Consider the following 14,204-nt stretch of genomic DNA (forward strand, 5'->3'; position numbering starts at 1 on the left):
AAAGAGATGAGAGTGAATGAGGGAATAATAGATGAGGTGGCAGCAAATGAGTGGAGAGTGAAGTGAAGGAGATTTTAAAAAAAATGAGAGAGATGTCCAGGAAATGGGGAGGAAATGACATATGAGTAAGGGGAAAGAATGGGTTGTGGGCCCCACTTGCTCACAAAGCAATGTCACCAAAGAACAAAACAGAAAAAAAAATCCCCGCGATGTGAAATTACCAAAATGCCCTCACGTTCGTAGTTCCATAAAATTTTAACCAAAACTCCAAATTTGCTTCCGCTTGCACCTACGCGTTTGTACCGTTGAGTACTTCGTAAATACGCTAAAAGAATATTTCGTACGTCTCACTATACGCTAGTCAACGAATGTCAACGCCCTCGCCTTTAGGGGCATTTTCATCAAATCAATCTTTTAAAATTTATGAAATCGTAAAATTAGGGACGGGTTGTCACAAAACATGTGCTTGTAAAAATAACCCAATCAAATGAAAAAAAAAAGTACTTTCTTCATCATATAATAACAATAGAAAAAAAGATTGTAAGAGGATGGTGGGTGTCGACGATTTTGGAGAAGGGTTGCCGGCGTTAGGGTAAGGTTCACCGGATTAAATAAAGTGGGTGTAGAGAAGAATTTTTGCTATTTGTGTTTGGGTTTATAAAATTGTTTTTGTTTTTTTAATTTATTTAAGGGTGAATTTGGAAGTTTGGTAGACTAAATTTTCTAGTTGGATGTAAAAATAAGATATTTGGATTCAAATTAAATTTCTCTTTGTTTAATAAAAATCAGTTAAATAAAAATAAAAACAGAAAAATAAATAAACAAAGGACAAAAAACTTGACGAAGGTGAAATGTCTCCCTCCCCGACGACCGATCCCCATCCCTAACGACAACTCGCTTCCTATCTATTGTTAACTACATTGGAAAAATTAAAGAGTAGTGAAGAATTGAGAAGATGAAGAGCTAGAGAGCCAACAAAGAATAAATGAAATGATCTTTATTATCAAAAGACTTGAAGGAGTTACAATATGATTCACCACTCAGTTATATAGAGTACAAAGCTTAGCTCCAAAGCTAACAGATATAACCAATCATTACAGAAATAACCAACTCTATCAGTCTAACAACCTTTCGGCACGTGGATATTGCCAACATCTATGACGATGAGGAAAGTCTCAGCTTCCTCGAGGAACCCACAGATCATAAAGCCGCCACACCGCACCATTCATATTCGGGCCACTACGACGACAACGATAATTACGACGATCTCGAGAACTTCTCTAATGTGGCGGATGATTCATGTTTCGACAAGGTATTTTCTGTGTTTTCTATTTAACTAATTTAAATTATATTCTAAAAATAAATATTAAGTGTCGGTATTAAAGAAATGATATCATCCTACATGTCAAATGTCAATTGAGGGTCCTCCAACTCAGCAAGAGTACCCATCACCTAGAAAAATTTCTCGTAGATTTCCAGGCAGTGGAGTATATTGTTAGGATGCTATGTGTTGCCATCATATTAATAGTATATCTCTAATCTCTAATCTCTAATATTTAATATTAGAAAGCCATAAACATACTTTGGTGTCTCAAGACTTCAAAAAAATAATTGGACTGAAAAGCCCCTTAAACAAAAAAAAACTAAAACTAGCTGAAAATAATGCAATCAAAATAGCAGGGATACTTCTGTCACAAAAAAATTAGAAATAAAACAGAAAAAATAAATAAACGGGGGAGAAAGAATCACCACGTTCAAGTGTTCAAACTGCCTCAGAGTTCCCGTTCAACTTGAGTTTTCAAACTGCATAGCTGTTCTCTTTCAGTTTTCAAACTCCCACAGCCTTTCATCGTAAGTTCACAACTTCTCTGCTCCATTTGTTCGGTAACAAAATTTTGATCTCTCTTCATTGCCCAAGCTCCTCTCCCAATTCGAGCACTCATTCTCTCTTCTCTCTTGCTCTGACACCATCGCCACCAACACCACTGGTTCAGATTGTTTTATAATTTTACAGTGTCATTGTTTATCACTTCCCTCGCCTGAATTTCTTGATTGTTTCTTATTTTCTTTTTCATCCATCTTTGGTTTTTAACACATTTTATTACTGTGAACATGCATTGGATTCATTGTAGACCCGGACCTTTGTGTTGATAAGGATTCTGTTTGTGGTTTCAGATTTAAGGAAGAAGATATGGAAATTTTCACTGGGTACGTAATTCGTTGTGTTTAAATTTCAATGGGTTTATGTTTTGGGTTTTTAATTTCGGCAATTTATTTGTAGTCGAGCAAAAATCAAGGAGAAAGGAACGAGGGTGAGGGAAAAACAGAGAGATAGATCGACAAAGACTCTCCATTTTCTCATAATTCCTTCAAGCGTTTGTCCACCATTCACTAAATTCATTTCCTTCTGTTTTCATGTGTGATTGTTGATTATTTCAATTCTTTCTTCATTAGTCAAATATATATGTATTGTAGTGATTTTTCTGCTTCCTTTATATGATGCTTTGAAGTTTGAACTAAACTCTTACTAGGTTTATGCTTTGGTTTTGATTTCCCTCTTTTTAGTATATAACTAGGGCTTCTTTTGGGCAATCAATTTTTCTGATCTTCATTCTTTTCAGTATCTAATTGGGTTTATTTACTTCTTTGGAGTAATTAGTAACTTTTCTGATCTTCATTCTTTACAGGTATGTTTTTTCTTTCATCAACTCCTCTACAAATTGTTGAGTTCTTGAATGACTTCCATTATTGTTTACAGGTATGTTTTTCTTTCAGATTTTGATTGCATGAATCTTGCAATAGACTTTAATTTGTAGAAAGTTTGCCGATTCGCTCTTTTCAGTCTCTTTGTCTCTTTGCAGATTTACGAAGAAGGATTGGACTTTGAAAAATCACTACAAGCTCTGCAAATTTTTGTGGTGATACTATTCGGTAGGTTCTAAAATATTTTCTCCATCATTTTGTTCACTATTTTTCTTTCCACAGAAAGGGTTCAATTACAGAGCATGCATATAACTGTCAATGTGGATTTCGAAGAGAATAAGACCTCATTTTTTGAGCATATATAGAACAAAGGTTAGTTTTGTATGTTTTCCAAACGTTATGTTAAGGGAAAATGTATAACCGAACAATATTTTCATTTTAAAACCTTGATAGCCATTTTAATCATTCCATAACCCTTTTGGGTTGGGTAATACTAAGGAAACTAAATTTGCAAACTAAATGATGTGGCACCAATAAAAATGAGCATGTTTATCAACATTTAAGTAGTAAACCAATCATCAACTTCCATGTCTTTTAGTTTCCAAAATTTAATCTACAAATTTAGTCCTTCTAACATTACCTTTTCAGTTTCCTTTGTGTGCAACATTAGAGAAATATCAGCTAATTTTAGAATTGAATGGATGTGATGTCTTTGCTATTTACTAATTCCAATTGTTTCTCTTTTAAGTTAATTATTATTTTTTTGTTTGAGAATTCTTTTGGAATACTACTTTTTGGTGTTTGTATTCTTTAGCTGCATGATTGGAAGAAAAGTAAAATGTAGCAATGATCCCTAACTTTAACTCAATTGGAGCAATGATCGCTTAACTAAAAATCCATTATCATTGGTCCCTCAACTCATCAAAACGTGTAGCTATGATCCCTTAACTAAAATTCATTACCATTGGTCCCTTAACTTTAATCCAACTGGAGAAATGATCTCTCAACTTTAACCCAATTGTAGTAATAGTCATTCCAACATAACTCATTTTGACAAAATTATGACAAAGTTGACGAAAAAGACCATAGCTACACGTTTTGATGAGTTGAGGGATCCCAATTATAGTAATGGTTCTTCCAACATAACTTATATTGACGAAATTTTGACGAAATTGATGAAAATGATCATAGCTATACATTTTGATGAGTTGAGGGACCAATAGTAATGAATTTTTAATTAAGGGATCATTGTTCCAATTTGATTAAAGTTGAGGGATCATTGCTACAATTTATTCTTGGAAGAAACCGCGATTCCTCTCTCTAAGAATAGATGTCAATAACACTTAAAACTGCCCATCCCCATCGACCTTCTTCAAATTTGGATCACAAGAAAGGAGCATCTGACGTATTGATCATGGTTTTTTCTTCTTCAATTAGATGGTTGATCTGCTCGGAAATTTTAATCTTATTTGTTGCTCGGACTTTTGATCAGCATTTATTTTCTGATGCATGCTTTTTCATGGGCAGTTGGTGGAGAGACGTTTTGATGGGTCGGCGTTTGTCAAGTATGACAACGCTCAAATGCTTTATTTTATAGGCATGATTGTTATTCAACCGGTTGTTGAATTTGCTCTTCAATTGGTACCCATTTGAAGAACTTCCTTCTTCTGCTTAGGGACGACGAACTGAAGTAAAAGGCCTTAAATTACAGAGCTTGGTGTGCTATTGATGTATCTTTTATCCTCTTAACCTTACAAAATAAACATAAGCGGTACTTGTGAAATATTTGACCTAAATTTTCATTACTGAGATCACTTTCGTGTTACTTAACTGGTATGGTGATTTTTTTTTCTTTCAAATTTTATCTTTTCTTTTATTAAATAAATTATCATGTTCATTTTTGTTTTATTTATGTAGGAATGCAAAAATTTAAAGTCTTCAACAGATAAAGTATGGAGGCAAATGATAAGAATACTCTATCAAACGTTGCCACCTTATATGCATTACTCCTTTTTTGTATTGATTGAAATTTTAGTGTTTTTCTGTTTAACGGTCCAACTTTCATTTTGTTTATATTAGTATGGTTCATTTACTTCCACGCAGAAAAACCCTACCCACTTGGACCAAAATATGGAAGTCTTAAACCTGAATACGTGTGAAGAGTTTATGTAGTACATATGTTTTTAGGGAACTTTAACGAGAAGCACCCGGTACTGTTCACTTTAACGAAAAACCACATTTTTACACTAAAAAGTCAATCCTTGTACTATTCACTTTACCCTTTATTTTGTCCTTATCATTAAAACTCAAAGTTTTCAAGCCCTTTTCATTAGTTTTCCTATGTTTTTATGCATGCACAGATGTGGAGGGGACATGACCAACATAAGCATGTCACCTTTCATTGATAAGATCGAGTAGACAGAACCATCCCAGATACACTAGTGAAAAAAAATATTACTTCTATTCCGACAAACGTAGCAACTCAGCCTAATAGTGCACTGGGGGTAGACGGGCACCAAAATAACACACCAGCCCAACCACAAAGAACCATAGGCATGTCTTGTTTTCATCATTCCATACGATTCAATACTGGAGCATCACATCACCAATGGCTGAGCACCGCGGACCTAGTGGTCCAATTCCTCCTACTGCACACAACCTGGTCCACACCGGCCCTAGCTCTGCGCTCACAACTGTGCCTACTTACTCCAATGCTCCCGGTCGCTCTCGATCTATCACCATGGCTCCCAATCGTGCGGATCTTGCAACACGACTTCCAGCCTTGTTGATCTTGCCTTACGACTCTTACCAACCAAACCCACGACACTTTCAAAGTACCTAACAATGGAGTATAATACGAGGCTTTACTAGCAGCCCCTGCTAGCGAAAGATTTAGCGATGAAAAAGCTTGTTTGCAGTTGACCACCAACCAAGTCTTAGAAGAACACACGATGAAATATCTAAAGATGACGCAATACTTGGAGAAGGTTTGGGACCATCTCACTGAGGTTCCCACTTACACCTTTCCGCGAGTTCCACAGTTCAAAGTATTAAGCAGATCACCGAACAAAACCTCACAAGCTGAAGATTATTTCAATTGTCTAGCAGTCTAGTTTTCCTCATCTGCGTTCACAATAAAGATTTCCATGCTCTCTTGTGCGAGAGGGTAAACTAATCTCCCGACACTCATTTGGGTAAACTCTCCAATGTGAAAGGGTAAACTAATTGCTTTCAAATGTGATAAGGTAAACTAGTTTGCTGACAGCCATCTGGGTAAGCTCTTCAGTATGAAAGGGTAAACTAATTTCCCGACACCCATTTAGGTATGCTCTCTAGTGTGAGAGGAAAAACTAATTGCTTTCAAGTGGGAGAAGGTAAACTAATTCCCTGACACATATCTGGACTTGCTCTCCAGTGTGAGATGGTAAACTAATTCCCTAACAACCATCTGGGTCTACTATCTAATGAGAGAGGGTAAATTAATTCCCCAACACCCATCTGGGTTTGCTCTCCTGCGCAAGAGGGTAAACTAATTCCCTGACACCTATCTAGGTTAAGCTATCCAATTCGACAGGGTAAACTAATTCCCCAACATCCATCTGGGTCTGCTCTCCAGTGTGAGAGGGTAAACTAATTATTCGACACTCATATGGGCCTACTTTTCAACGGAATTGGGTAAACTACCCATGAATTTCCACGAAACTACTAATTTTAATATGATTAGTTAATGATTTTCATATTCCACAAATCTTTATCATGTTGTGATGCAAGCCACACAGCTCAAAAGATCGAATACTTGAAGACTAACTAAGCAACAAACGGTTAGGCGGTAGTAGCCGACGACAAACTCAACAGCTTAATGCCCAAAAAAACCAAAACTCACGACCATAGTGACTATGTGGGATCGTTAGTTTTTTTGAAGCAGCGTTGCTAACCGACGATTCTATGGCTAAAAGTTTTGCAAGACACTTTAAGCAAGCAAAGTTTCAAGAAAAACGAAGATGGTGTAAAGCGAAGAAAGCGATTTATTTCTAGAACATTGATAAACTTATACGAAGGTCGTCAAAATCTGACACAAGCTAAATAAAGAAACTACTCATTTAGAAGCTTGGATGACCTTGGGTTTTCCAGCAGCCGTTCTGCCCTCAACAATCACTTCACATTCAACAATTTGTTCATCCAACACTTTATCTTCAGTAGCTCCGATCTTGGTAGCTCAATCCTCGATTGCTCTATCTACGGCAGCTGAGAAATCAAACTCAAGTAGTTTCCTCCTTGTTGGCAAACAGCACAGATGTGGTAGCCCAAACAGCAGCCCATACCACGCCATTTCCTCAACCCATACCGAGTTAGCCCTTGGCTTTAGCAAGTCGTGGCCCTTGCCACACCACCTCATTAGCCCATGCTGAGATAACTCTTAGCCCCTGCCAGCCGAGGTGCGGCCCAGCCGACATGCCGCACCACCCCAATAGTTGCCTCGCCGTAGCACTACCCAAGAAGAAGACAAAGAAAATTAAGTTTTTCTTACCTTGGTGCGGTTGGGAGAAGACAAAGAAATCAACATACGACGATTCTTTGCACGGGCAGGAGAAGAAGAATGCTAGGGGATGGGGAACAAATATCTTCTAGCTTTCTCTCTTTCTTGTAGAGATAAATAATTGCCCTTCGAAGTTGATTTAATCTCTTACTTAAGGTAAGCTTTGGTGGCAATTTATTTCCCTTTCCTAGAAGAATCTAATTCCATGTCCAAGTGGGAATTTGCATTAAATTTTGGAGATCTCTACAGATACTGCCCTTTCATGCGAGCAGCCTAGCATGTGTGGGGGCATTTGTAGAGCAAAAAATAATCCAAAAAATCATGGAGGCGAGACGTTGGGTGAAAAAGACAAGATTACCCTCGAGGCATACCAGATTCCCACGCACATGAAACGAACAATAACAGCTCAATCAAGGAAGAGTCAAAGGTGATCAATATGGAATTTACATCATATTCCTCTCATCACTCCTCATCAATCCCTTATTGATTTTATACAAAAGGTAACTCCCAAAACTTAAATCGTACGATTTTATGAAATCATGTGTTATGGCTCGAATCCAGGGTCAATCCTATTTCCGATTCCGATAGAACAATTGACAATTGAATCCAATTGAATTTATATCATATATTGCAATTATTCACCCATTATCACCAAATATGGTCGGCCACTTTCCACCCAAAGGGTCATCCACTCTCTTTTAAATACCCCTCTTATCCCACTAAAATATTAAACCATTCACTACTCACAAACTCCTAAAACACATTTTTTTTCAAAATTCTAATTTTTGCATCAGAGATTCTTCGGCCAAAGCCCCTCCCAATTCATCATGAGCGTGTAAGACTTTTAGTCTTAATCAAATGTGTTATTATTTTGCAGGTGCATTTTTGTCAAAGAAAAAAATGACGGAAATTTGCATCCACATAAATAAGGATTTCAAGAATATTTTAAAGAATACATCCAAATCAGATGTAGGCAGTTAAAATTAAAAAAAAAAAAAGAAGTCCATAAATGTCTAGATTTAGTGAAAAAGCCAAAGATTTGTAAGGAAATTAATAGGCGAAGAATATTGATAGATTTAAGTGTGGGTAATATAAATACCAAATACCAAGAATCCAACCGATTTTAAAATCCAAATCAAATGAATGTTCTCCAACGAGCCCTTCAAAATCTCCATGGACTCGACGGGCTCGACTGCAGAGCTTATGGCCACCTCATCCAGCAATGTACGGTGCGCTGCCTGGTTGGTCCGGCCAAGCAGCTCCACGTCCGCCTTGTCCTCTTCTGTGTCACACCCGGCAACTTCCTGGCCTCAAAGCTCGTCAATTTCCACTCCAAAACCAGTAACCTCAACTATGCCCGCAAGGAGTTCGACCAAATTCCCCACCGAAACGCCTTCTCTTGGAACGCCATGCTCATTGGTAGTCCCTTAACAATGCGCACGTCGACACCCTGAAGCTGTTTTTGGCTATGGTGTCTTAATGTTCGGATCAAGCGTTCCCGAAGTTTACCGTGACGTGTGTGTTAAAGGCTCTGGGCGCTTTGCTTCCGGGTTCAAAATTGGCTAAGGAGATTCATTGTTTTGTTCTGCGTCTTGGGTTTGATTCGGATGTTTTTGTTGTTAATTCTTTAATTACTTACTACTAATATGTGATGAGGTTGGTTTGGCGAGAGCTTTATATGATAGGATGCCAGAATGAGATATTCTGTCGTGGAATAAGATGCTTTTGGAGCATTCTCAGGCCGGATATAATGAGGAGTGGAAAGAGTTGTACAGGGAGATGTTGAGTTTAGGCATGTTGGGTTGACACTGATTAGTTTCTTGCAGGCATGTTTACAGTCAAATGACCTTATGCTCGGTATGGAAGTTCATCAGTTTCTGAATGAGAATCAGATCGAGACGGATGTTTTCTGAATAAGAGGTCGCACTTGGTGCGATGGCAAGTGCCTTCGCCCATGAGCGGTAGGTCTCGGGTTCGAGACTTGGGAGCAGCCTCTCCATAAATGGGGGTAAGGCTAGCCGACATTCACCTCTCCTAGACCCTGCGTAAAGCGGGAGCTTTGTGCACTGGGAACGACCTTTTACAAGATGTGGTAGCTTGGATTATGCTCAAGAATTATGCGGTGAGATGAGTGAAAAGGATGAGGTCACTTATGGCTCATTAGTTTCGGGTACATGTTTCACGGGTTTGTTGACAAAGCCGTGGATGTTCTTCGAGACAATAAGAAGCCAAAGTTATGTACTTGGAATGCTGTGATTTATGTCCGATTCAAAATAACCGGCATGAAGAAGCCTTGGATTTAATTCGCGAAATGAAGGCATGTGATTGCAAACCAAATACTATGAGATTGTCAAACATTCTTCCTACAATATCGTATTTCTCAAATCTGAAACATTCTTCCTACACCCCTTTAGTTTTTATTAGTTTATTATGATGTGAATTAGAAAAATACAAATAAAAATATTTGATTGTTTGGTACGTATGTCTGTTTGATTGTTTTAGAAGGCGAAAGCGAAACCAAGACGTTTGATCGATAGCTTCACCGATGGGCTAGCCTCTCAGTACCTAAAATTATTGTAATACTTATCGCCGAGGTGAAGCTATCGATGAAATGCCTTGGTTTCGCCTTGGCATTTTAAAACATTGATGTCCACTCATCCTGATAAGTAGGTTCATTGGACAATATGTCAAAATAGACATCCATTTATATCCAACTTGTAGATTTGCAAACCTAGGAGTGGAATGAACCAAAATGGTGACCTGACTAATTTTATTGGTGTATAATTTCAAGCCAAAAGAATGGGGAATTATGCTCACCTGGACACTAATATGAATCACAATTGAGTTATGCTGTATAAATTGGAAGATATAATAGGATAAATAATGACTCAATAGATAAAACTCCTTGCGCTGGGTACAAATCACAACACGAAATGCATACATAATCACCAGATTGGGAGTTATCTGAAGAGAAAATGATGCATACAGTCAACGGTTATCTGAAGAGAAAATGATGCATACAGTCAGCGCATTTAAATAAACTTAGTGGCACAACTAATTCATCCTTAAGGTCGACACCCCAACACCACGAAGGAAAAACATTTCCAGGAAAAAAAAGGCAACCATTTTAACTCGCACTCCATCTCTTACCGTGTGGAGCAAGACTTGTACAAGCAATTAAGAAATGCATTTATGCGTGCACGAGAGAGGTGGTGCGAGAGAGAGAGATAGGACCTGCAGGATTATTTCCTTACAAGCATCATTGAGATTGGTGCACCCTTCCATATGAATCCCTCTCATGGAGTTTGACAACTTATCCAAGCCTGGAATCTCAGTGAGTTGGGGGGAGTGATTCAGATGCAATTCCTTCATACTCAACATATCGGAAAGATCTGGCATTTTTTCCAGTGCAGTGCACTCATCCGCTTCCAAGATTTCCAATTTTTTTGGTAAATCTGGGATTTCCTGAAGGTTTTTGCAATTATCCAATTGTAAAGTTTGAAGCTTGAAAAGGCCACTGAGGGTGGGTAGCTCGTTAAAATCATTGCCTCTTAGATCTAGAACCTCTAAAGAAGATAGACCCCCAAGATCCTTTGGAATTGCATCATTTTTTAGATTGCAGTTCGCAAGAGAGAAATGCTTAAGGTTCTTCAGTTGTACTATGGAAGGGTGAATCCCGGACAAACTCTCGCAGTCATTGAGTAGCAGTTTCTCGAGATTCGGGAGTTTTGAAAAGTCCGGTGATCTTTCCAGGCGATGGCAATACCCAAGATTAATAAACTTCAACTTCTCAAGCGGCTGTCAGACATACGAGAACAGAAATCATAATCCAAATAGAAGAGAGGAAGCATGATGTTGGTACTTACAAAAATTGGAGGAAAGAATCAGTGATTTGGTTGAGAGATTATACTGTACCACGTCTGAATCTTTCCAGGATTGTATTCCGCTATGACTCAGATCGATATCAACCAGGTATGATTGAATAAAATCCTCTGGTATGACCTTTAGAGGAAACTCAGGCCAGCACAACCATCTTAACTTTCTGGAAAGATGTTGACAATTTCCAGTGAACTTTACGCCTTTCAGTTTGAGCAACCGCAGTCTCTGCATCTGTTTAAGTGCTTCTGTACAGAAGATAGGCTTGTCGGATTCTTGCAAATCTAACATGAGTCCTTCAACCACCTCTGTTCCCTTTTAAAAGAAAATAAAAATAAGAAGAATGGAAAGTTAAGTAAGAAATGGGTTATATCACTGCATATGAAAAGAAGATTTAAAAACATGCAACAAAGCCATATAGTTGTACTTCATTTCTCTTTGCATTCAACCTGTTGTTCCGTTCAAATTAGTGCATATCATCATATAATTTGAGAGAATGTACTTACAGATTTCTCCCTCAATACTTCTTTTACTTCATCCTGATCCCACAATCTACAACGTCTTCCAGTGATCGTAGGGCATTTTGCGCGTACGATTTCTCTGCCCATGTCTCGAAGCAAATCATGCATCATCAGGTTATTCCCTTCATCAACAGTTACAAGGCATCGATCACGGAGTTGTCCAATTCCTATTTCTGGATCTAAGTCACAGCCATCCAATATTGTCATGACATAGTCCTGGTTCATCCCAATAAAGAAACAAGATATATCAAGGAATATATCCTTCACGACATTGTCAATCAGCCCATCATAGCTTATTTTAAGCTTTTCGTGAATTTGCATATGAGGACGTCTTTTCAATTTACGCAATGCACTTTTCCATTCACTTTTGAGTTTTGTACATAGAGAAGAGCCTAAAATCTCAAGTGCTAGTGGCAAACCTCTGCAGTAATCAACAAGTTTGCACGAGAGTTCATGAAATTCTGGATCAGGAGGACCACTCTCAGCAAAGGCATGGCAACAGAAGAGCTTAAGAGCTTCTTCTTTATTCATTAATTGTGTCTTACATATATTATCCACTTTAAGCATCTTTAGCAAGTGTTCGTCTCTTGTTGTTACAATAATTCTACTCCCTGGACCAAATGTGTCATGTTTTATAGCTAACTCTTGTAATTGTTTCACACAATCAACGTCATCAACTACAACAAGTACCTTTTTGCTGCCAAGTCTTCTTTCTATTTCCTTGGTCCCTTGATAGACAGTACTTACCTTTACTTTGGCTGATTTCAAAATATTACGAAGAAGTTTGTTTTGCAATTTAACCATATCCCCTTCCCTCACTTTTGAAAGGAAACAGTTACCTTCAAAGTTTTGATGAAATCTGCAGACAATGGCTTGTGCAACCGTTGTCTTACCCGTTCCAACCATACCCAAAATTCCAATAATACGAACAGCATCTGATCCTCCAATATCAAACTCTTCGCTGATCGGTTGCACACGAGAATCTATTCCAACTAGGTTGGCGGCTACATCTGGGGGTGTGTTGTTCAGTCTTCTAGTGATGTTGTCAACAAATTTCCATATAAACTGTCCTTCATACCTAGCAGTTAAAATACAAAGGTAAATGTAACTCCAGGATTTAACTCAACTAACACATTATTCATTAGTATGATAACAGATTTCAATAAATACATTGTTCAACTTCTGAAAACATTCATTCAAACAAATTCAATGGCAAATTATATTGATCCATGTGATTAGCTCAAATCGTCCACATTGATAGTTAGACCAGCGTTTGCAGATTCTCACTTATTCAGGGTTTCTAAGCTTTGCGTTGCAATGTGTCATATGAAAAATTATGAGCCCTCCTTGAGAAGCCAACACATGACATTCGTAAATGCAGAGATGTAAAAGGGTATGGAAAAGAAAGTAGATCGACTAGAATGATAAAAAGTAAGTTTCAATTGCTGAACTTATCAAAATCAAACATCGACTACATGGCAATCAAATAGTGACAACATGTCGATCATATATGTACGACATACTGAATACCAATCAACTCAGTGATTGAAAAATGATCATGTCCGCCAATTTTTTAATATGAAGAAGTCAAAAAGCAGATTGTGCGAGGAATTACCCATTACTGTTTTCAAGATTCCCACCAGCCAAATTTCCAGCTTGAGTCAAAGCAGATCTCCACCTCAGCACCTTATCTTTAGGGAAGCGCTCTTGATGTTTCTGAAATGGCTCTTCAAAACTACCAGTTTGATGCCTAACCTGTGAAGGATCAATATCATAGAATATTGGCAAAACCGTTTGTCCCATAGTTGTTCTACACTCCATGATCTTCTCCAGCTCCTCAAGACACCATCTCGAATCAGCGTACCGTTTTGAGAAGACAATAACGGCGATCCTAGACCGTTTGATCGCTGCCACCAACTCGTCTCCTATATTTTCGCCTCTTGGAAGTTTTTTCTCGTCTATGAAGACGTTGACCCCTTCTCTCTTTAATGCGCAGTAGAGGTTGTCGGTGAAGGTCCGGCGCGTGTCTTTGCCTCTGAAGCTCAGGAACACGTCATGTCCCCATTGTTTTGAAGAGGAAGCTTCAAGGGCTGCCCTGGTATCCATCAATCAATCCTTCTTCGCCGGCAGAGGTGGTGGTTTTTGCCCAAATGATAGAGAAATACCATGTTAAACTCAAGTCAACAGCTCAAAAACGGGTTGTACCGTATTTGGATTGTTTTGAAGAGGAATATTCGAGAGCTCGTGACCTGGCAGTGGTTGGTTTTTTTTTCTTTCTTTTTTTATTTTTATTTTTACAAACGATATTATTTACACTAAAATAAGGAAGTGAACTTAGCCTCATAATGAGCTAACAATAATGTGGTTCAAATTCATCTTTAGCGAGAATTAAACCTAAGATCTCTCACTTACAAGTGAAAAGAAATATCGTTAGATCATAGTACTAAGTGGCGGTAGTAGTTCTGTTTTTATAACGAGTAATGTTAGGTTTACACCAACTTGCAAGTTATATGATGTGTAATTAAGACCATCTCCAACCAAAAGGGCTATGTTTAGCACATGTCCAA

General features: G+C 38.1%; 1 protein-coding gene, 1 long non-coding RNA gene and 1 pseudogene across 2 annotated transcripts; 2 read left to right on the top strand and 1 right to left on the bottom strand.

The window, feature by feature from the left end:
- The first annotated feature begins 1,649 nt into the window (after positions 1-1,649).
- Positions 1,650-4,528, top strand: LOC126605373 (uncharacterized). Its single transcript, XR_007616928.1, has 6 exons — positions 1,650-1,851; positions 2,133-2,208; positions 2,282-2,375; positions 2,688-2,758; positions 2,862-2,931; positions 4,231-4,528. It is a non-coding gene; the product is annotated as an uncharacterized LOC126605373 (long non-coding RNA).
- A 3,722-nt stretch (positions 4,529-8,250) lies between these two features.
- Positions 8,251-9,645, top strand: LOC126605368 (pentatricopeptide repeat-containing protein At2g37310-like; annotated as a pseudogene).
- A 450-nt stretch (positions 9,646-10,095) lies between these two features.
- On the bottom strand, positions 10,096-13,848 carry LOC126605363 (disease resistance protein RPV1-like). Its single transcript, XM_050272744.1, has 4 exons — positions 13,253-13,848; positions 11,623-12,715; positions 11,156-11,431; positions 10,096-11,038 (listed from the first exon to the last, which is right to left on the bottom strand). The coding sequence occupies exons 1-4, from the start codon at positions 13,741-13,743 to the stop codon at positions 10,418-10,420; spliced, it is 2,481 nt and encodes an 826-aa protein (XP_050128701.1). The 5' UTR covers positions 13,744-13,848; the 3' UTR covers positions 10,096-10,417.
- Positions 13,849-14,204: the final 356 nt, after the last annotated feature.

Source organism: Malus sylvestris, chromosome 15 (genome assembly GCF_916048215.2).
Source record: "Malus sylvestris chromosome 15, drMalSylv7.2, whole genome shotgun sequence".
Classification (NCBI taxonomy): Eukaryota; Viridiplantae; Streptophyta; class Magnoliopsida; order Rosales; family Rosaceae; genus Malus; species Malus sylvestris.

Coding starts and splice junctions, on each gene's coding strand:
- LOC126605363 (XM_050272744.1), bottom strand. CDS start 13,743: ATGGATACCAGGGCAGCCCTTGAAGCTTCCTCTTCAAAACAATGGGGA. Junction 11,432..11,622: donor AAGTATTGAGGGAGAAATCT/GTAAGTACATTC, acceptor TTCTTTTAAAAG/GGAACAGAGGTGGTTGAAGG. Junction 11,039..11,155: donor CCTGGAAAGATTCAGACGTG/GTACAGTATAAT, acceptor TATGTCTGACAG/CCGCTTGAGAAGTTGAAGTT.